General features: G+C 45.4%; 2 protein-coding genes across 4 annotated transcripts in view; both read left to right on the top strand.

The window, feature by feature from the left end:
• Axud1 (AXIN1 up-regulated 1) overlaps positions 1-10,686 on the top strand; it is a 77,603-nt gene extending 66,917 nt beyond the window's left edge. For all 3 annotated transcript variants that reach the window (XM_077650566.1, XM_077650564.1, XM_077650565.1), the window contains exon 5: positions 9,822-10,686. In XM_077650566.1, coding sequence (XP_077506692.1) covers positions 9,822-10,475 — 654 coding nt within the window. In that variant the 3' untranslated portion in view covers positions 10,476-10,686. The remainder of the gene's footprint in view (positions 1-9,821) is intronic.
• The window catches only part of LOC144115943 (uncharacterized), a 457,564-nt gene extending 433,988 nt beyond the window's left edge, over positions 1-23,576 (top strand). The window contains exon 4 of the mRNA XM_077650576.1: positions 22,983-23,576. The gene's annotated coding sequence lies outside the window, so the exon portion shown is untranslated. The remainder of the gene's footprint in view (positions 1-22,982) is intronic.
• The last annotated feature ends 235 nt before the right edge of the window (positions 23,577-23,811 follow it).

Below are 23,811 nucleotides of genomic sequence, written 5' to 3'. Positions count from 1 at the left end.
CAGCTACTCACGTATGCAAAATCAGTAAAATCAGAAGGTGACAAAGTGCGTTTGGTTTTTGATAAACTGTATATCAATAGTGTGTCTTACTTCTGGGATAACGAAGCCAGTCGTGCAGTGTGGGTGTCTCAAGAGTGACGCAGACCTTCCAGTCCTCATAAATTGGCAGACAAACCACCCTTGCGGTCACTTGCACGGCGCTGCGCTGTTTTAGGTACAAACTTCCTCTACACCAACATAAGAAGTGTTCTTTCTAGAAACGTGGCTCTTTCTTCACTAATCGATTCGTGCTGTTTGTCGATCATCGCGCTTACCGAGACTTGGTTAAATGACACGATTCCTGACAATGTCCTTTTCACCTGTTATTCTGAATTTAATATATTTCGTTGTGACCACGTGGGCCGTAGGGGTGGTGGTGTACTTCTAGCAGTTAAGAAAGAGATCACCGCTTTGCTTATTGATGTCGCGTCATGCCTGGAGTCAGTGTGGGTTCACTTGCAATGTGGCCCTTCTGTTATCATTATTGGTGTAGCCTACCGGCCTCCTGACATGAGCACTTCATTCTTAAGTGAATTTTATCGAATATTAAGTGAACTTGCTGTTTTGTTTCCGAGGTCAAGCTTAGTGTTGCTAGGTGATTTTAACTTTCCGACAATTAACTGGTCCTCACTGTTTGCTCCGACTAATGATCCGGAAGCTCGGGCTTTCCTCCAGTCTTGCCTGGACTTCTCATTGCAGCAACTAATCTCTGAACCCACGCGTTGTTCCGCCACTTCTGCAAATGTTCTGGATCTTGTCTTAACCAATAATCATTATCTTTGTTCTAATATTGCACCCTTAGAAGGAGTTTCGGATCATTCCATAATCACCGGAAAGATTAATTTCACGCTCTATAAAAAAAACTCACAAGAAACAAATCAGGTGCTACAACCGAGCAAACTTCGATGAAATCAACGCTGAGATGACAGTTTTTGCTGAGGACTTCCTTCTCGATTTCTTAACACGTTCAGTGGACAACTGGATCCTTTTCAGCAACAAACTTGCTGCACTTATCGACAGGTTTATACCTGTTATCAGTATACCACACACTAACACCGCTGCCTGGTTTAATAGACACCTGCATCGCCTGAATAATAAAACCGTCTTTATAGACAGACCGACAAAAACGGGCACTCTGATTCCTGGCAAGGATACAAAAAGTGCGATAAAGAATATCAGACGGCGCTTAAATCTGCTCATTGCCATTTCTTCACCCAAGATTTACCATCAATGTTAAAGAATAACCCTTGTAAGTTCTGGCAGATGATCAACTCTTCGAATCATCCTGATATAACCATTAGCAATGCCGAAGGTGGCAGCGTTCCTGTGGCTGCATGCATACAAGTTCTTAACGACGCATTCACATCAGTCTTTACCCGAGAAGAGGTTTATTTAGTTCCTGCTACTAAGAATCATTCTAATACCTCAATGTCCGAAATAGTTATTAGCAAGACTGGTATCTTATCTTTACTAAGGAAACTTAAAACATCAGCGTCTGATCACCTTGGTTTTAATAACAAAATACTCAAGAACTTTATGAAGGTATCCATCGCATCTTGTCCGCTATTTTTTTGCAGTCCCTTTCATCTGGTTAGGTTCCACGTGACTGGCGCCTAGCTAACGTTGTGCCTATTTTCAAGTCCGGTTATCGTTCTTTTACCACTCAATTATCGACCAATTTCATTAACTAGCGTGATTTGTAAACTCAATAAACAAGTGGTTCATTCGCAGGCTTTCAACTCTTTAGAACAACACAACATCATCTTTTAATACCAACATGGCTTCTGTAAGGGGTACTCGTGCGAAATGCAACTTGCTGGTTTCATCCACGAACTTCATTCATCAGTTGATGCTGGAATTCAAGTCGACTCCATATTTCTTTATTTTTCCAAAGCGTTCGATAGGGTACCTCATAACCGGTTATTAACCAAATTAATGCTTTTAATATTCACCCTCTTGTTATTGCATGGGTTAAAGATTTTCTCTGTTCCAGGTTTCAGTTTACCGGTGTCGATAACCATAATTCGTCTCTCAGCCCAGTACATTCTGGCATCCCACAAGGAAGCGTGCTTGGCCCCTTGCTTTTTTTTATGTTTATTAACGATTTAGCTAACTCCATTTCTTCATGAATCAGACTTTTTGCTGACGATTGTGTAATTTATCGCAAAATTTATACTAACGAAGATCGCCTAGCCTTACAATCCGACCTCGTGACAGTAACAGCATGGTGCTCTACTTGGCTTATGCAGCTTAACCTTTCCAAAACAAAATTTGTCTTTTAATAACCGAATGTCTCTATTTCAAACAGCGTATTCTTTAAGTAACACTCCAGTCGAGTTGGTAACCACGTATAAATACCTCGGTCTTCACGTTCATCAGACCTAACATGGAACCACCACATTAACCTTATTCTTGCATCTGCTAATCGGTCATTAGGCCTCTTAAAACATAACTTAAAGCATGCTCCCTCTCACCTCTGATTACGTGCTTACACCACTCTTATTCGACCTAAAATTGAATATGCTTCTGCTATTTGGGACCATCATGAAGCATATTTAATAAATAACCTTGAATCATTGCAGAATCGCGCAGCTCGTTTCATCTACTCTGATTATTCACGTCATACCAGCATCACAGCCTTGAAGAAATGCGCTGATCTGCAAGATCTATATCTCAGTCCTAAAGTTGCATGCTTATCACTTTTTCATGAACTGTATCATCACTCAACGCTTCATAATGACTTTTTTTCTTTGCCTTCTTCCATTTTTGACCGCCGCAACCATCCGTTTAAAGTTAAGTGCTTGTCATGCAGTACATCTAACTATGCACATGCACATTCATTCATTCCAAGCACTATAACCAACTGGAATGCTCTCCCTTCAGATGTTGCTACTACCACTGATCCGGAGAAATTTTATAAACTAATATCTGCCACCACTTCTGCGTAACATCTTTTTGTACATTGTTAACTTACCAGTACATTAGGTTTTTGTCTTTTATTTCTGTTATTGATGATTCTTGTTTTATTTTCATGCCGTTGTGGATAGACATTGTGTAACTTGTATTCACTTTACTGTCTGCTGCTCTGTTAAAGTTTGTTTCTTGCCATTTATGCTTCAATGTTTAATTATGTTGGTTTTGTATTTTTATTCCAAGGATCCATATACTTTTATCTGTATTTTGTTTGTAGTTTCCTGAATTTTTGGCGTATTTATTTCTTTTGTTTTACATGCCTGTACTGGCCCCCCCCCCCCCCATGTAATACCCTCAAATTGAGGGCCTTTAGGGGTATTTTGTATAAATATAAATAAATAAATATATCCTTGCATTGCAGTATTTTTGGAGGTATTTTGGATGCTAAGGGGTCGTAAAGGTAGTTTAACAAATCAATAGTTTGACCTGCAAAAATGTGCTGATTTAGAAGTGATGTATGGCTTCTACACACCATTGATACTGCAATTGCCTAATTCTTATGGTCACCCGCTTTTGTTCTCGCGTAAGCGAAACACGTAAAATTTGTGAAAAGGTCAGAAGTGATGCTTATTTCTGCATCAGCATTAGAGCATGTTACTCTGGCATAGCTCTGTTATTGGAAGGGTTAGCAAAAAAGGAGAAAGCAAGCAAAATTTGTGCTGAAGCCTGAAGCATTTTTTTTATTTTTTCAAACATTTCCAAGCATTTTATTCTTCTCTCCATAATCCCCCAATACATATTTGATACACTGACAGCATGCGAGACAGCTCTGGATGAGCAAAAACCACTTTTTTTTCTTCTCGAAGCCATGTTCACAATCAGAGCGACGAGCCTTCATTGACATAGCAGCCATTTTTGCACTTCAATGGCAGCAGGGGTGTCCGGCATGTTGGCCTTGAATGATGGTGAGGGAAAACATAAAAAGCACAGCGGAGTGAGTAGTCTGGCCTGATGTCTTCAACAAAATGCCAACTGGTAACGTGAGAAATTCACTGGAATTACTACAGTAATGCAAATTTTCAGTTCTACTGGGGTGGTGCAAAATGCCAATGCCAGTCAGTGTTCTTTAACTCAGGATAAGGGTGGGGGATGTATGTAGTGTTTATGCCGCTTCACTCACATTAGAGTCACGGGTGAGCTCTAGTGAATGCCTTTGAGTCCTGGAGTTAGCCGGGGGCTGTAACAAGTCATGGGGTATGGGGGACGGCGAGCAAGGTCTTGCCAGGCTTGGCATTCTATCTTGGCTTTGACGTTGCTGCTGGGGGGTCTTTCCAGGCTTGATGCTTGCGTTCCCAGTCTTGTGCCCAGTGCAAGGCCTGGGCATCAGCGTCAGCAGTGGATCTCCGACGTCCGATGCCATATATTTTTTTGCACTTGTGTTCCGAACAATGGGACGCCAACCAGTGCGCTCCTCTCTGCACATTGATGTATGCATGATGAATGGTCGCTCTTCCACTCGCCTATTTCCCTCACTTCACTTCTATTCTATGGCCTATTGTTAGATAAGGTAAGCACTGGTGATAACCATGATTTCAGCAAGCATGTCATATACAGCTGTTGCTGTAAAGGGTGCAGCGCCATCTTGGAACGTACTGGGGTTGTTCCTGGCATCATTTTGGTTTTGTACTCGATTGTAAGACATGCCATTTTTGAGGCTTTATTTTTTCGTGGAAAAAGGTGCTCTTTAGAATTGTGTAAATGCAGTGACTTTTTGTTTATCTGATAAACCGGAAATTGCTAAGTACTGCATCCAAGACCCACAAAGGCCTGAAATGACAACGCCACAATGGCGGAAGCCCATGTGCTCAGCATGCTCCTGCATATGCCCTGTTGGTAAACAGATGTGGGTCATGTAAAGTTGGGACCACACAGATTATTTTGTGTGCTATGCCATCGCTTCTACAAAACTTGCTTGCAGCAGCTTGATAAGCCCTTTGGGGCACTTTTGTGGCTACTGCTAGTTATCACTTATCAGGGGAGGCATTCTGACGTGTGAAGCAGTGTTGCTAGGTGTCTTGCATGCTGCAAATAGAAAGTATATGCTGAATGTGGTTCTGCTCAGAGGAAACCTCCTTAACCCCTTCACCGTTTTGTTATATCAGTGAATTTAAAGGGACTATGCAATAAATTAAATTTAATTGATGTTACATAAAGCAGACGAGAGATAGGCATTTCATCACTTGTCACCCCAACGCAAGAATTTTTAAGCTATCATCTATAACAATAAAGATACAGACGATTAAAAATTACGCTCCTCCTCTCCCCCCTCAACTCGTACACACGGGGCACGTGACAAAAATAAAGAAAACAGCTCTGGGACTGGGCCTCGCCCATCAATACGCCATCAGATGACGTTCGCTTTGCGAATTCTGGTTGTCGCTCTTAGCATCCCAGCAGCAGCATCGGCGGCGTGGCGGCATCTTTCCGGTCTCTCTTCGCCTTCCTGGATTGCGGCGCGCTTCGGGTTTCTTTGCTTGTCATCTGTTGTAGTTAGCAGTAATAAACCCGGACCTCGAGGCGCAACTGCCCGCTCTTATGTCCGCGATGGGCATCGAGCACTATGCGTGCCCACGAAGAGCCGTGCGGATGGCTCCGGAACTCCCGACAGTAGGAGGCGGCAGAGGAAAATTGAAACCATATGCGCGAAGGCAATGCCCTTGCTCGCGCTTGCCCAAGAGGGTTGCGCAGCGGCACGAGCAGACGATTTTCACGGCTACTGGAAGTGTGCCGGTGACGTCGTGGCTGCCGTGTCTCCAGCGAATGACAGTGTGTGGTGGCCTGCTGACGTCATGGGTATAGTGACGTCTATTTTCATGATTTTAGTTTCAAAATCGGTCACTACGAGCACACCAATCCGCCCGCAAATTTTAAAAAACATGGTTTTTAAAAATTCATTATAAATTGCCGACTCAGTTCTGAAGACTCATACTTGGTGTGAATGCTTCTTAGCATCATTTATAAGTATTGAAAACGTTTACAAACGACTTTTTATGCGCTGCATAGTACCTTTAACAAAACTGCTTTTGTTTTATTCTTGATTTCGGTTATTATTGCAATAGAAAGCATGCATTCGTTCTTCAATAAATATTTGAAGCAAACATGAAGTCAAATTGCCATATTCAAGTTTATTATTTCTCACAGTGCAGAAAACCAACTTCCTGCTGGTAATGAGTGACAAAAATTAAAGAATGACCACAGCCAACAATTTCTGAACTCTTTCACTGAGTTGTGGTGACGAACAGTTGATTGCTTCACTGAGGAACCTTTGGGACGGTGTGGTAAATTTCAAAACAAGGGATCGTGCATAAAGGCTTGTTGCAGCTCTTGCACCAAAACCGTGTTTCCTTCCCAATTTTCAGGCCCTTGTCTCCTTGCTTTTTGCAGCAAATGGAGCATTTTTTGGTTGGTGTTGCCTTGTCTTCGGTTGGAGGGATGTAAGCCAGAAAGCTTCTCTTGAAGACATGAGGAAGTACATCAGAAGGCCAGCCACACTTTATCTTTCGCGAGGGATCGAGGTACCTATTGAAGATTGTTTCAATAAGGGCGAGGCGGAAGTCGAGGTGGTTCATCTTCTTCTCGTCCTTGTGATACAAAACAAAGGAGTTGAATGTCGCTTCATCTAGCAAGTGGCGAAAAATCTTGTAATATATTTTCTGCCGTTTCCTAGGGACAGGGTAGTTGGCCAGCATCTGGTCCGACTTGTCGACTCCGCCCATCGTGTGGTTGTAGTCCCGCACAATGCTTGGCTTTGTGACGTCTCTCCCTTTCGAGTCTTTGAATGCCTCCATGCTTGCACTGTGCTCAAGACAGTCTCTACCTTTTTGTCGTGCCATTGGAGGGCGACACACTTAATGCGCTGGTAAGCTTGGATCTCTCCTTTCTTCAGCTTCTGTGTGCGGAATTCGGGAGGCATATCTTTTCTATTTCCTCTCACTGTGCCGTAGACACCTGTGCGGTTCTAGAGGAGGAGATTGACGAGCTTTGGTGATGTATAAAAATTATCTATAGTCAGGCAGTAGCCCTTGCATAGCAAGGGCTCCAGAAGCTTCATCACCACTTTCTTTCCCATTGTTGACGTGGGGTCGACATTTGCTGATTTGTCGAGGTTGGTGCCTTTTCCTGTGTAGATGACGACATCCCACGCGTATCCTAAAGACACCAAATCATGCAAAATTTCAAGCCAAATTTTTGCTCTTTTGAGGGGACTGTATTGTACCAGCCTAGCCTTCCTTTGTAGAGCATAAGGCTTTCATCAGTAGATACGTCTCTCTCCGGTACGTAGGCTGAGCGATAGTTCTTCAACAACCGAACCAGAAATGGCCATATCTTGTGCAGCTTCGGCTGTGGGTGACTGCTAAGGTGGCTGATACTGGAATTCTCTAGAAAGTGCAGCATCGGCATCAGAAGCTGAGACCGGTTGCCACTCATCACCTCTCCGAAGATAGGTGTGAATAAGAGCTTGTTCCTGGACCAGTACCAATCCTGTCGTGGCTTGTGCACAATTCCTTGCAACCGCAAGAGACCAAACACCCACATCTCCTCCTCAGTCACTGGCACCCACTTTTTGACGCAGGAGTGGTCACACGGACGGCAGCCCTTCACCTTTTCAGCAGCATTGCGGTTAGTTTCTTCGACCACCATAGAAATGACTACTCAAAAGAATTTTGCTCCAAAACAAGACACAAGAAAGATGACAACACCACGGGCGCTCTGGTGTCGGCTTTCTTGTGTGTCTTGTTTTGGCGCAAAAATCTTTTGAGTATGTACCATCACCAACTAGCCCAGCAGTTAACTCTTCTAAACCATAGAAATGAGTTCATCATCAAGGAAATGCTGAATATATTCATGCAAGTCATCAGGCGAGCTTATAGTGAACGTCTTACCGAGAACTGCCAGAAAAGGAAACTGAGGGGGTCGGGTAGGGATGTTACTGACGTCGATCTTCATCCACTGACGCACGCTCGCAAAGTTCGCTTCTGAGCTGTCCTTTCCTTCATCGGAAGAACTGCTCAGCACGTCATCACTGTCGTCCTCGTTCCCTGATACAATGTGCACTTCGGTGTCTGAATCACCATCGTCTGAAGAAGATGACGAAGAAAAGCGTCTTTTCCGAGACGACGGGCCAGCAATACATGCATCGCCTCCGCCGGATGCCATTTTTAAAACCCAGGTTGCCATACGAAAAAAACGTTTATGTGGTAGAAGAAAACGAAATTAACAGGTCAGTGCTGCCATCTGTTGAGCAAAATGCCATCTAAGCGACACACGAGCGTTGCTCGTGCGAAATGTTGAAGGGAAGAACCTATTCAGCGAGGATGAGTTACAGTCATCCAAAACGGTTTGGGGACGGCTTGGCAAAGATGAGCGCAGCTCGTCCAAAACGGTTAAGAGGCTAGGGAGGCATGGCGCAGGGCTGCTCTGGTACATATTGATGCATGTCATGTAGATTGAGAATTTGACTGAGGTATGCAGCACATCTGTAGTGATGTTTGAGAATTTGACTGAGGTATGCAGCACATCTGTAGTGATTTTGAATGTGCAAGGGGATATTTCTATTCAGTGTCACTGGTAATTTTAGATATCTGGGCCTGGTATGAGTAGGTTTAACTATCTTCATGTCTGCTTGTTACCTGGTATACTATCAGCAGCAAATGAAATGCAAACAAGGCAGCTGAAACAGGAATAGCTAAATGAGAATGTGCAGGATGTTTTATCTAAATCTTTTTCTGCAATTTTAAAAGATAATTTTTTTTAGTTAGAAGAGCGCTTTTTTGGCATAGCATTGTAATGCATCAGAGTACAGCTTACAGCTAAGATGCGCTAATTAGCAGGTTGGTTAACAAATATTGAGTAGTTAGCTTTTTAACTTACCGTTAGGCTTTCTAATTATTGAGAGGCGTGTAGCCTACTGTAGGTAATACCCATATCAGCTTTTAAACAAGGTTGCCCTCTGCGTTGTGACCCAACAAATTTTCACTATTTCGACGAGTTATGTGCACGGGAGAGGGAGAGGTTGCTTTGCCTCCAAGCTTCTCGAAAGCACGTGTTTTGGCGCGATGTAGCTAAAATTTGTTGAGCCACAGTGCCGAGGGTTACATCGTTTTCGAAGTTCTAAAAACTGATATGGATATTGCTTACGGTGGGCTACACACCTGTTAATAATTAAAGAGCCTTACACTAAGTTAAAAAAGTTAACTATTCAATATTAGTTAACCAGCCTGCTAGTTTAGCACATATTAGCTATATTCTGATGTACTACACCGCTAACAATGCTATGCCGAAAAAAGCGCTCTTCTAACTCAAGAAGCCTATTCTTAAAAATTGCAGAAAATCTTAAATGAAACACCCTGTGTATTAGTCCAAGGAAATTGAATATCGGCACACTTGATTATCACTTCGATGACACAAAGGCCGCTGCATCGAAGTGTTAATTGAGGCTGCCTGTATTTCTTATCCTGTTCGTGGAAATCATAGCCTTAGTTCCTTTTGTGTTGTAAAACTCAATATGGCGAACTTTTTCTGTTCACATTTGATTTGTTGCTGATAGTACAAACAAAAGTTCAGTGTGCATATAAAACGAATTGTTCTGGTCGGTAACAGTGGTCTCGTAGTTTGGATGCATTGTGAAAAGTGGCGTTTTCTGTTGGTTTAGAGTTTTAAGGCTGCTATCTTGAATGATGCTAAAGAGTGGAATTTACTATCAAAAGCATACGGCCTCTGACAATTTCAATTTACGTTACCTGTGGCTAGTTTTCTTTGCACTGTTCTCTTGCTTTCGGGCCAACAGTGGGCATGTTTGCATTGCACAGGTGGACCGGCTTTCATTCCCATGCGGCTGCACACAGGAGGGCTGTGGCAACACATCGGGTCGCACAGAGTTCAACCCCATGCGAGTGCGTGCCCACTTCCTGCACACTCTCATGCGGTTGGAGTTTGAGAAGCAGCAGGCGGCCGGTAACCTGGGTGCCTTCCCATGTGTCGACCCCCGCCGGCTGATCTACTACAATGCAACACCAGCTGCCACTGCCAACGGGGCAGGAGCAGCAGCTGCTGGCATGGCCCTCCCTGCATGTCACTATAGCTCAGAAGAGGATGAGGAAGATGAAGAAGACAGTTCGTACTCGGAAAACTCTGACTATGCGACAGAGGAGGAGGAAGATGGCGGCACAGAACTGGCCCACGGCAGGCCTGGCTCTCCCCATCCGGACTACACGGACCTGAGCTGTGCAGTGGCGCGAGGGCGTGAGAGCACCTCACTGGCCTCGCGTGGCCTGGTGCCTGTAGACCCAGTGTTTGTGGGTTGTGGAGACTGTGCCACCGATGGACTGCTGGCGTCCTCTGCAGAAGGGGCCGAGGCGGGCACCTCCTCCACGACAGAGGACGGGTCCTCATCGACGGCGACAACAGACAGCGCTTTTGGCGAGATCATTAAGGCGTCGCTGGGTGAAGTGACCACGTTGTGAGGGCCACCATGTGGTTCCTCTGAAATTTGAACGGACTGGACTTGCAGTTTCATCTCTTTGCATGTAGTTTGCAGTGGCAGTACCTTCAATCGTGCTGGTAAAGATTCTATTGTCTTATTGCTACTTCCTTAATTGCAGCTGCCCGTGGTAGTAGCCTGTTGCAGTTGTTTTGTCAGGCCAAATAAAGGTTGAGAGAGCTGCTTCATGCCAAGTACGTGCATTATATAAGGCAGTATAGTTCATGTACTTGCATGTCTGCAAAGTGTACGTTGTACTGTGCACACTGTGGACTATACAGAGTATAAAGGAGGATGTACAGGGGTTTAAGAGGGCTGTGAAGGGGGCTTTAATAAGCGGCATGCCTAGGATATTGAAGCATGCCGCTTCACGAATAGTGTCCAGCAAGGATTTTTTAAATGCACTTTGTAGAAGCTGAGTTATCTGTAGTTAAAATTTGAATTTCAGCGTCTTCGCGCCTTTCCCTCTCCTCTCGTCACTTTTTGCACGCAGGAAGGTAGGCGCTCCTTCGCCGAGCCCTCTCTGGGAGCAGAGCTTCTCGACCGCCTGAGCTAAGTGGTTTATTGGCCGCGGCCACGGTAGCTGCCTGACGTCTGAAAGAATCTAACCAATGGCTGCCTCTCACCTTGTCTACGCAGATGCGGGGGACGGAGAGGGGTGCGAGCATGAAAAAGTAGCCGGGAAGGGCTCGCCAACTTTGTGGGTCGTCTGCTGCGTGTAGAAGAGTATTATGTGGCTCTGGTTTTCATGGCAACACAGTGCAGTGATTAAGTGAGTTAATGTGCTCTCCTCGGAAGGCGTTTCAGAGCACCTTTAAAAGGCAGCCCCAAGTACTCAATGCTTCTTGCTTTGGAACGCCATTTACTGCCACAAGAGGAGAGTAAGTGGTGTTGTAGAATCTAAGGGTTTCTTTCTTCCGAGAAATTTGCAAGCGTGAGCAATGCGACATGAAACATAAATGTGAAAGTGAATAACAGTAAATGGATGAAAGGAACTCAACTTGGCACTCGTTTGAAAAAGTCAAAGCACTTGGTGGTCACTTTGAAGGGCTTGAAGTTTATGCAACAAGAATGAGCAAATCACGTGCATGGAAGTCTACAAAGGCAAATCCGTGGAACTGCCTTCATTTGCTCTTTCATATTGGCTTTTTGTAGTTGTGCTCTAACAGGCAAAATTAAGTCGACCGTGCCAGATGTATTAGTCACTAGACTACTTGTCCACACCTGCGCCATCGTCCCCACTAGCGCTGCCGTCGTGATCACTGCTGCGGTCCCACAGCACGCCGTTCTAATTTCGTCGCGCAGCGAGATCCCATAATTCGCAAACAGCCGTATCATGACATCACGTAGAACAGCTGAAAATTTTGCCTCACTGCAGCTGCCAGACCTGTATCGCCCGTTGTGAACGTCGAACTTGCGACCCGGCGTGCAAACAATCCGCTTCTTCAGCGTAAACAATGGCAGCCATCTAGCTGTGACCGAGTGCCAGCCGCTTACCAGACCTGGAGCACAAATGACTGACGAAGCACTACATTAAAGGGACACTGAGGAGAAATTGAAGTTGGCTTGTATCGATAGAATACCAGCTCCTGATCACAAAAACGCCGCTCTTACTGAAAAAGCTCTTGTGAGGTAGAAAATAGCAAGAACCAAAATACAGGTATCACCGCCACAGGCCAATCTCGGAAGTACAAGCGTGGTGACGCCATAGGACAAGAGGCGCCACCTTGGAGGAATTTTCCATCCTACTTGGTTTCGCGAATCTCTGAGCCTGACAAAGGTAGGTTGCGCAGATCAATATTGAAGTAAGTTTTGTTTTAAAACCAATAGTGCACTTTTATCACACAAGGAAGGCAGGCAAAAGACAACCTGAATGTTGGAAGCAAAGAAAACGGATGCTTGGCGGTGCCACAGGCGGCCAGGAGAGTCGATTTGTTATGGCGCTTCGCGTCTATGAGCTTTGCGTGTCCCGTGGTTTTGTTTTTGACGCGCTTCGATTTACAAGCGCCGAACGGCAGAGGAACTCCAAGTGCCGCTTCAGTGCTAGTTAACCTTTGAAGAGCCTGTTAAGGCTTGTCAGATGATCGCCACGGTCGATGAAAAGCTATGATGGCACGATGGTCGGTGATCGTACAAGGCAGCACTTGTGTATTCGCACGCTTGCCCGGCGAAACAATCCCGGCTGTACCAGTCAACTTCAAACTACTTAACGGAAATCGTTTATTAGGGACGGGAGACAAGGTACAAGGCAGTTCAGAAAAATTGCTGATGGCCTAGCTCTGTTAGGCTAGGATATACCTAGCGAAAGCGCGGAGATTTCTGCATCAGAAGAGTGCATTCACTAGATGCGCCTTTATTGACGGCTGTAACTTTAGCCGTCGTGACGGAGCGGTAACTTTTCTGCCTCAAACGCCGAAGGCCGATGTTCGATTCCGAACCTCGGCACCGGACTTCTTTTCATTTATTCAGTGAGTGGGGTTTCAGTGGCGCCCATGGATGCCGCCGCCGAATACGTTGGTTAGCGGTTAAGCGCAGGCTCTGTTAAGGCGCGTTTGTTAAGGCACGGCGAAGTCACGTCGGTCAAAGCGAGACCCTCTATACTCCAACTGCGCTTGACCGCCGACGCGTTCGGCGGCTGCGGCGCACTCTGACCGCACTGGCGGGAAGATTGATGCATGTATCTATTTCGCGCCGAGTGCGCCAGCTGCCGCCGGCTCAGCCAGACTGATTTGGCTCCGCGGCGAGGTGCGCGTTATATTCAATAGCTGCGGCAGTTGGGCGGAGCTGTTCTTTTCGAGCTCGGCTATTTTAATCCATTCACAGTACATATCTGAAGGTACATGCAAGTTGGCGAGAGAGCCACATCCAGTGGACCCGTTGGATCTAGCGGAAGCCGTTGAAGCGTCGTGCGCCGGCTTTGGAGCACCCATTTGTTTTTTGTGGCAAAAAAAATAAATAACTTGGCCCTTGCAACCGTGGGAGACCTCGACGCCGCCTGCTGCGCCGTGCAACCGCGCCGTTCAAGGAATCACAATCCGTTGGCCCCAAAGCCCCGGCCAGCCTCCGATGGACGCAAGGCGCCGACCTTGTCCTGGCCCCTTGCGACTCCCCGCACTGGGGTTATGATATTTAAAGCGGCTGTTTGGGCTTGTTGGTCAGTGAACATGGTAAAAGAATGCAGCGCGAAAAAAACAAGGACGAACAGAAGTGGACAGGACAGGGCGCTGACTACCAACACATTTATTGAGAAAGATGAGCGGCTTATATAACGCAGTCCAACACCCACGTGACCAGGAAAACAGCAAACGCGTTCAACTATCTAATACAAAAAAACAAAACGAAGTACACAATATCAAAGTGATACATATCTAGGTAACGCAAAGTCAGCCAAGAACCGATAAAACCGGTAGGACCACGACGAACCGTAAGGTGCACGCATGGAAAATGATCAGTCAGCGACCTTTGCCGCCAATGCAGCACGAGGCAAAACGAAAATAACAATATAGTCACCGAACACTAAGTAAAAGTCGAAGCTAAAAGCAGGGTCGGGGCCAAACGCATAACAAAACAATACAAAACGCAACGCAAAAGCTGAGTCAGCCGTTCACAGTCAAACTGAGTCAAAAAAGTTGAAAGTTCTCTAGAACAAGAATTAAAAGCAGACGTGATTAAAAAAAGACGTGTTCATAGTGGGCCTAGAAAACTGGACTCCTTGTCTGTAAGTAAAATTGAAGGCGTGCTGACGCACTTGTCTCCAGCTTTGGCTATCATCATTGCCTCAATGATGACCCTTTCAATTTCTGTCCGCGCCCGTGCTCTGACAACCGTGCGCGTGTAACATGGTTCGCACCCTTTGCAAGACTTGCAATGGTCGTCCAGGTGCCCGCCGCTTTTGTTACGGACCCTCCTGCGGTGTTCAAACAATCTCTCGTTGAGACACCTGCCGGTTTGCCCAATATACACGCGTCCACACTTCAAGGGAATCTCGTAAATGACACATGTAGCACAAAGTGTGAGGGGTTCTACATGTCTAATAGGGCAAACCTTTTTCTTTTGCTTTGTCAGCATTGTACACACTCGTGACAATTTGCACGGGTTTTATCGGTTCTTGGCTGACTTTGCGTTACCTAGATATGTATCACTTTGATATTGTGTACTTCGGTTTGTTTTTTGTGTTAGATAGTTGAACGCGTTTGCTATTTTCTTGGTCACGTGGGTGTTGGACTGCGTTATATAAGCTGCTCATCTTTCTGAATAAATGTGTTGGTAGTCAGCGCCCTGTCCTGTTCACTTCTGTTTGTCCTTGTTTTTTTTTCGCGCTGCATTCTTTTACCATATGATATTTAGTTTGCAACGGCTGCTCTCTAAGGAAGGGAAAAACCATCCGTCGGCGCCTAACCTAACCGTGCTCCCTGAAAAACATCGCACGCTATGTGGGGCTGAGGTCGCTGAAATGCAGGCCAGAGTTTTTGCGAGAACTACGTCGTCGGGTTCGGGAACGGGATCCATCGTAACGCTGGCAAGACGCCGGTGCGAGCGTAAACGAAGCGAGGCAGCGACCCCCGATAGATGCCTTCAACGTGCGGCGGCGGTGGCTTTCATTTCGACAGCTGCTAGACCGCACCGCTAGCTACCAGAAATCACGGAGTCTCCGTTTACGCCACGTTTCACGTCACTCCGTTCTGTGTCGTCATAAGAGTTCTCCGTGTCGTCATAAGAGTTCTCGAGTTTGAATCGGAGCGGCGGGAAAAAATTTTTCAACTTCGAATCCAAATTTCTTTGAAATAAATGTATTTTTCGCTCCCGGACAATCGTCAACAAAGCCATGAAATGCCGAACTATCAGATATTGCTAACAAAAAAATTTTGATAGAGTTCTCCTCAGTGTACCTTTAAAGTTGTGAAACGCGGCTGGCAGTAGCCAAATGTGTCAGAGCCTAAGAGAAACCTACGCTGAGCATTGTCGGCTACCGACACTCCCTGCGCCCCTGCGGTTCCGACTGGCGGTGCCGCTGCGATGGGAACAGTGGCCGTTCTATCAAATATATCGACACTCCCTTGAGTGCCGAGTGCACGGCAGAAAGTAAACAAAAAAAACAGACGACGCCTATTAAGAGTGGAATGTGAATGCGTTACTGGGTTGCCGCCGCTTATCAGATGGCGCAATCTGCTGCCATGTGTGCGGAGTGGGCTGGTGCTGGTTTGCTGCTTATCGACAGCCACCATCGGCCGCCGCGTGCGGGTTGGGGATGCCGGTTCTGTGCGTTGACATAGCAGCTGCTCAAGGCCGCCACCAAGAGCGATCTGGCGGAGCCGCGCTGCAAAAATGCAACTACGCTGTAGCATGCCGGATCTCGCTTTTATTTATGGTGCGATGTTTTGGTTTCAATTTTAAGTCTACCCGCCACCCCCCACTTCGGATTTTCAAATTCTGAAAAATAGGTCGACTTACAATCGTGTAAATACGGTAAAAACATGGCAACATAGCAGTATTTATGTGGTGTAGCTGTGGTAAAACCAGCTTAGAACAGAGTGCAAAAAATTTGTTGTTCTGTATCCTTGTCAGGCCTTGCACACATTCTAATGCACACTTGTCTGTTATGGCAATTTTAATAAATGGACCGGTTCTGCTGCCTAAGTCCCACTGGGAGCCATATTCTACTCACTGGGCTTCCACATAGTAATCTTGACAAAAGTTGTTTAGCAGTAGGGATGCTCTGAGCAGTCCCTTAGGTTGGTTACTTTGTCAAAATCAACTTCCTGCTCCCAGCATGCAAAGAGCAGCCAGCTAGCTTTCTTGCACTCAACCACTAGACTAGTTGTAAATTTTTTTAAAATATATATTCTCCTGTATATGTATTTGACGAAATACGCGTTGCATGACGTTGTTGAGGATAGAGAAAGGTCACAGATAAAATTGTAGCATCTTCGGCTGCATAATTTTTGGCGTACATTTATGGAAACACCCAGACTTCACAAGTACATTTTTATTAACACTAAGAACACAAACTTTTGCTCAGGTGTGATGAGGATATATGTACCGAGTTGTTTGAGATAGTTGAACCAGTGCGCAGCACTCTTGTTGTGGCCTGTTTTACATTGCTTCATCATTATCATCTTGAACGCAACAGCACCAAGTTGCTAGGCTGATGAGAATGATTGCTTGATATGAAACCACCAGTGCACATAAACTTGCAGGTTAAAGGTCCGCTGACCAGGTTTGGACCTTTCAAATAAACAAGCCCAGTGTGCAGATCAGGGCATTATGAGAGCCAGCTGTGCTCCAGAGGGTGGGGAATATTTGGATCAATTTCTGTTAGCGCGCTCTCTCAAGGAAGCCAATCCTATCATGCTCTCTATTGGCTTCCAAGGTGCTCCTGTGATGGTAGAGCATCTAAACATTTTATTGGTCTATCTCTTGAATTCAGGGGCGAATGGCAGACATCTTGTCGTCTTCTAGTTGCTGCCACACTTTTATTGTACTGTTCTTTGTTTTACAAAGAATAAAAAAACAGTTGCTTGCCCAGGTCCATTTATGGCTATGCATGGCATGGGAGCACGCCATTTGTGTGTTTCGCATATACAGCCAAGCCCACTTATGACAATATCGGTTATAACAATATATCGGATACAACAAAGGCCAGTCACGGCACCGTCAGCTTTAGCATATGTTCTTTGGTAAAATGAACCGTTTATAGCAATGCTGTCATAGCACATTATCGGTTATAACAATTAAATCTGGTCAGTGAAAGTCAACCTGAAAGAAACCAAAACATGGAGATGCTACAACCGCACCAGCCAAGCCACGCTTATAGTGCAAAAGTGCGTGCGTGTGTAGTCGACTGAAGGACTGAGCCAGCGCAGCGATGCAGAGAAAGCAAAATAACCCGTGACGCGCTCGAAGACACCGGGTGCACCGAGGATCTTTGCATGTCGCAGCGACGCAGGGAGGAGAAACGACGGATGCATTCCCCCTTGCAACCAAGCAGACAAGGCAGGGCGCCTTGGTGGAGCAGTCCATTATTAACATTTCTGAGGGGTCAGCTGTTTGCGAAAAACAAGCTAGCATGTGTTTATTTTTTTTCTTGCATTCTGCTTGACGGCTGGCAGCGAGAGAGGCGAGAGTGTGTGCATTGTCCCATCCTCGCGGATTGCACTTGCCCCTGCTTGCCTGAGGGCAGGCGTTACTTTGTCAGGCGAGCTGCTGGGTTGCACGTGCGCCATGCGTACTCTCAATCATTTGGTGCGGTGCACGTGTGTTGCCAGCGTGGTTTTTCTCTTGTCAGCTGTCACCGTTCCCTCGCTGCTGCAAGCTCCTTGGATTTCCCGTCAAGAATTGCTTCTGGAAAGCGGGTGTGATGCCAGTGACGCGGAGGTACGTGAAGCTCCCACCGGTGCAGTGATGACGGCGCTTTGGTAATCGGCGAACGGTGAAGGTTGCGGTGCGTCGAGTGGAATTCTTTCACGCTGACGGTGCAGTCATGACAAATGACCTCACCGACAAGGTGATCACGGCAGCTGGCACTAGTGCGCATAACAACGAACAGTAACCTATGCAAATTGTGGTGTATAGTAAAAGCCCGTTAATTCGACTCTACATTAATTTGGAAATCCGGATAATTCGCACTACCAACACTGTCCTTGCCAACACTCATGTATATATATATATATATGGTGGGGTACGCTCACTAATTCGGATGCTACAGGTCTCTCACCGGTTAATTCGAACTGGCTCTCGAAGGGAGGCTGCATCCAGGTATGAGTGGCACGACAAGCGATCGTCCGAATAGCCCAGCACAAATTCAATTCTGTGCTGCAGTCATCCTTGTACCTCCACGTGCATGCATCTGTACGCACGATGACAAACTGCCCCGCCGCGGTGGCTCAGTGGTTAGGGCGCTCGGCTACTGATCCGGAGTTCCCGGGTTCGAACCCGACCGCGGCGGCTGCGTTTTTATGGAGGAAAAACGCTAAGGCGCCCGTGTGCTGTGCGATGTCAGTGCACGTTAAAGATCCCCAGGTGGTCGAAATTATTCCGGAGACCTCCACTACGGCACCTCTTCTTCCTTTCTTCTTTCACTCCCTCCTTTATCCCTTCCCTTACGGCGCGGTTCAGGTGTCCAAAGATATATGAGACAGATACTGCGCCATTTCCTTTCCCCAAAAACTAATTATTATTATTATTATTAACGGCCGCATCTCGAAGGCAGTCAAACCGCTTAGTTTTGGTTTCGCTTTTTAGAACTTCATGCAAGCCCGTATCAACCAGCTAACTGAGCCCAGATGTGCACCGTTTCAGGCAGGCGCTGATTTGCATGAGTGCTTTTTTCGACGTCGTTCTTTCTCTTTGGTTCTTCCAGTGTGTCGAAACTGCGCACTGGTGATATGCTGTTCGCTGTCTGTACAGTGAGGCCTCCTCACACGTTACGCTGCCGCTTGTGAGGGGTGTGACGCAGTAGCGGTGCAGTTCCAGCGGTACTACGTCGCACCGCAAAGGTTGCCGGGGAGGAGGCCCTTGCCACTTCAGCAGTTTTGCTTCGATTCTCCTGACAGAGTGCATGCAAAAACACATTTATGAAAATGTGAAAAATAATCATTGTCGCACTTTTCTCAACTCACAAGCAAGCAACCAGATAAATATACAATGGTGCAAGCGGTTCTTGTTATCTTTTCGGAGTAATTCGATAATTTGAACATTTTTCCGGTCACCTGAATTTTGTAATAACGAGCTTTTACGGGTGTTGGAACGGTCAAGCCTCTGCAGGCCTTTCCCTTCGTTAAATGCTCAGTTTGTAGTGTTTTCTTTTTATCGGCACAACATTGTTATAACAGTTACCTTTTATAACAATGAAATTTCCATGGCACTTCAATATTGTGCGAATGAGAAGAAGCGCATTAGCCGAGCCGCATTGCCATCGCTTTTAGCAAGAGCCTGCTGACCTGGACAGACCAGAGACTGTGTCGCCGCCGTGGTTTCACCGCTGCCTGAGCGCTGGCCTAAGCCTCCGTTACAATTGTTATAAGTGGGTTTGACTGTAGCACGATACACCATGGTGCGCTGTGTCAAATCTTTCAGCTCTGTATTTCGAGGACGATGCCTGACAGTCACAGGAGTAATGAGTGCTCAACCAGGGTTATCAGGGGCCCCTTAATGCTCATGCAGCTTCTATGTTTCTGATTTCAAAAGACAGATGACACTAGTATACACACATCTAAGAATTATTTTGAGTGAAATCAGACTGAAAATTACTTTCAAGTAAACATTAAGAAAAAAATGTCTGCTCACGGATTTTTTATCTAACAAAATTTAACATCTTTTTGGCATGTTACAATTTTGTGCACTAGATTACAGCACTAATTGCTTTCTTAAGCCTATAGTGATCAGGTTCTGCCTGTTGATGAATTTGCACATTGATAGCTTTAATACCCTTGCTACATGATAAATTCAATAATTTGTGCAGCATGCAGTTCACCCATCTTAATTTTGGGTGTCTGTACTATCATGTAGCAAAAAATGCCATTTGCTAATGGTGACACTGACAGTGTGCATTGTAACTGTATTACGTGCATGGTAATGAAAGCTTTTCGTGTAAACTTTATATGCTCCAAAAACTGTGTGTTGAAGCTCGTGTTGGACTGCTTGTCGGTTCTCTAAAAATTTTCAGGAGAGCTAGAAAACTGGTTCGAACAGAAACCTAGACATTTGACGAGCCCGAAATGAAAATGTTGGCTACTGAATGTAAAGAATATGTGGGCAGTTGCAGTTTGTTCCTTATGCTGGGGAAAATAAGCGCATGATCCGTGACTGAACACTAGTAACCGGCCCATAGCATGAATGGAGTCTGTGACATGGCTCTGGGGGCAAGCACGGGGACACAATGCTGAGTGGTGGTATGACTCAGGTTATTTATTTTCAGCACAGTAAGATCAGTATTTGTTTGGTTTTGTGTGATTTACAGTTTACATTGTGGTGTGCATTTGTGCTACGAATCGTGTTCCAAAATGAATGTGGGTGAGTCCCCAAACTCATTTTATTGGAATGGTAATGTAAATGAGTTTTGCATTGTGACGGCATACAAATGACCTTCGCAGCGGATGCCATACATTGAAAATGAACCACAATTTCCCATGTCGTAGGTATTACTCTACATTGATAGCTCTAATTTACTCGCGGGTGCCAGTATAGAAGGTACTCTACTCTGGTTTGTTCGAGTTCGTCACTAACAGGTTTCAGTGTAGCTGCTATTCAGCTGCGATTTGTGGTCATTGTCTTGGTTGCGGTCTCAAAGACAGCAGTACTACCACACGTGCATGCACACATACACAAAGACACACACACTCATTTCTCCTGCACGCTGCCTGCCACACAGAGCGGGCTGCTGATAGATGAATGCAAAGTGCATTGTTCGCACTCAGGCAAAAACTGTCATGGCGGGTTTTTCACTCCAGAGCTTGAATAACTACCAGGGCACATGCTTCAAAGTGGGTGGTCTAAGTTCAGATCCATATAAGTAGCGGAAGAGCTTCATGCATGCGCCAGCTTTATTGCAGAAAGATGGGGTTATTTGTTTCGTTTGTGTATGTTTTATTCTTAAGGGAGTTTAAACCTGAGTTGTCAGTCCTTCCTTGATTGTTTGCGTGCAAGCAGTCTCAGTGTAGTGACTGTTGTTTGTGTACATCTAACTGCATTAAAGATCACAAGAGTGCTAAGCACTTAAGGCAATCACTGAAATTGTTCTTGATGTGCTCCTTGTTTATAAAACAGACCAGCCTTTTGCTTTGTACCAGAGTTACTGCGACAAAACAGTCAGTCTTATATGTCAGCATGACAAAAGAATGCTGCAATTCAAATTTTAGTCCAAAGGATGCCTTTGGTAGCTCGGGCCAGAAAATTTCTGCATTATATCTCGAGGTCGGACTTCTCAGTTTTTGTGCTTTTATTTTTTCAGAATGCAGAGCTTTTCGTTGTTGGAACAAAGTTCCCGTTTTTGTGGAAAATATTGTTTCTTATGTATAAATTACCAGTTTTATGAGTAACGTAATATGGTACTCCTGTGTAGTCAAAAAGCACTTCTTAACTCTTTTATCGCCCAGTGCATTCATTTACATGTAACACACAAATGGTTGTGTTTTGAGCTGTGCTTGTAGAAGAAAATATTAATGCAGTTTTAAAAAGTAACGAAAGTAACCGATGCAGCTGTCAGACAAAAGCACAAGTGGAAGTGGGCTGTCAACAGGAGGTTTGTCATGTTATCGTTATGTTGTAGCATTGGGTCGAGCAAGAAAGTGCATCACGTGGTGTGTGTGCTGAAGTCAGCAATAGAGGTACCGCTGAGCCGTCACAGTAGCCAGATTATAGCATTTTTTCGTGACTCATGAATAATTTCAGTTTCACATCAGTATCTCAGTATCCTAACATGCTGCTGAGAAACCTCCTTAACCAAATAGCTACCATAGGCGAGTGATGGCAGTGAACACCACTACTTTTTCAGATGTCTGGTGAGGAGGTTGAGCCTCCCGCTCTGCAGAGGCATGTAATGGAACAGAGCATTACCTCAAAACACACTACTCTGCTGCTTAATACAATGGTACCACCATCTCGCCATGCCCAGGCTTCCATACTTATTGAATTTTCTCCTTTAACTAAGTATAGCTTACTCAACTGCACAGCTACCATAGTCCTCAACAAAGTCAGCAATAAAATCCCAATAAGGAACAGTGTCAGGCAAGGGGACACTTTCTCGCCAATGCTATAAACCACCTGTTTACAGGAGGTATTCCGAGGCCTGAATTAGGAACAGTTGGGGATAAGAGTAAATGGAGAATACCTAAATAAATAAATACCTATGAAAGAAAGCCTTAGAAGCAATGAAAAGGGGAAAAGCAGCTGGGGAGGATCAGGTAACAGCAGATCTGTTGAAGGATGGAGGGGACATCGTGTTAGAAAAACTAGCCACTCTGTATACGCAATGCCTTATGACCTCGACTGTACCAGAAGCTTGGAAGAATGCAAACATTATCTTAATTCATAAGAAGCGAGGCGCCAAGGACTTGAAAAATTACAGGCCGATCAGCTTACTATCCGTTGCCTACAAAGTATTTACTAAGGTAATCGCTAATAGAGTCAGGGCAACGTTAGACTTTAATCAACCAAATGATCGGGCAGGCTTTCGTAAAGGATATTCCACAATAGATCATATTCACACTATCAATCAGGTGGTAGAGAAATGCGCAGAATATAACCAACCTCTATATATAGCTTTCATTGATTACGAGAAAGCATTCGACTCAGTGGAAACCTCAGCAGTCATACAAGCATTGCGTAATCAGGGGGTAGAAGAGCCTTATGTCAAAATACTGGAAGATATATATATAGCAACTGCACAGCTGCTATAGTCCTCCATAAAGTCAGCAATAAAATTCCAATAAGGAAGGGCGTCAGGCAAGGAGACACGATCTCGCCAATGCTGTTCACCGCATGTTTACAGGAGGTATTTCGAGGCCTGAATTGGGAACAGTTGGGAATAAGAATAAATGGAGAATACCTAAATAATCTGCGATTTGCTGATGACATTGCCTTGCTGAGTCACTCAGGAGGTGAACTGCAAATAATGATCAATGAGTTAGACAGGCAGAGCAGATCGATGGGTATGAAAATTAACATGCAGAAAACCAAGGTAATGTCCAACAGCCTAGCAAGGGAACAACAGTTCACAATTGGCAGCGAGAGCCTAGAAGTTGTGACGGAATACGTCTACTTAGGGCAGGTAGTGACAGCTGATCCGGATCATGAGAGGGAGATAACTAGAAGGATAAGAATGGGGTGGAGCGCATATGGCAAATTCTCGCAGATCATGAGTGGCAGTTTACCAATTTCCCTCAAGAGGAAAGTGTACAACAGCTTAACCTTACCGGTACTCACCTACGGGGCAGAAACGTGGAGGCTAACGAAAAGAGTTCAGCTTAAGTTAAGGACAACGCAGCGAGCCATGGAAAGAAAAATGATAGGTGTAACGTTAAGAGACCGGAAGCGGGCAGAGTGGGTGAGGGAACAAACACGGGTTAATGACATCCTAGTCGAAATCAAGAGAAAGAAATGGGCTTGGGCAGGGCATGTAATGCGAAGGCAAGATAACCGCTGGTCCTTAAGGGTAACGGAGTGGATTCCAAGAGAAAGTAAGCATAGCAGGGGGCGGCAGAAGGTTAGGTGGGCGGATGAGATTAAGAAGTTTGCAGGCAAAGGGTGGACGCAGCTGGCAAAAGATAGGGTTAATTGGAGAGACATGGGAGAGGCCTTTGCCCTGCAGTTGGTGTAGTAAG

This window comes from Amblyomma americanum, chromosome 1 (assembly GCF_052857255.1).
Source record: "Amblyomma americanum isolate KBUSLIRL-KWMA chromosome 1, ASM5285725v1, whole genome shotgun sequence".
NCBI classification, from domain to species: Eukaryota; Metazoa; Arthropoda; class Arachnida; order Ixodida; family Ixodidae; genus Amblyomma; species Amblyomma americanum.
This window is presented reverse-complemented; position numbering and strand designations above follow the sequence as displayed.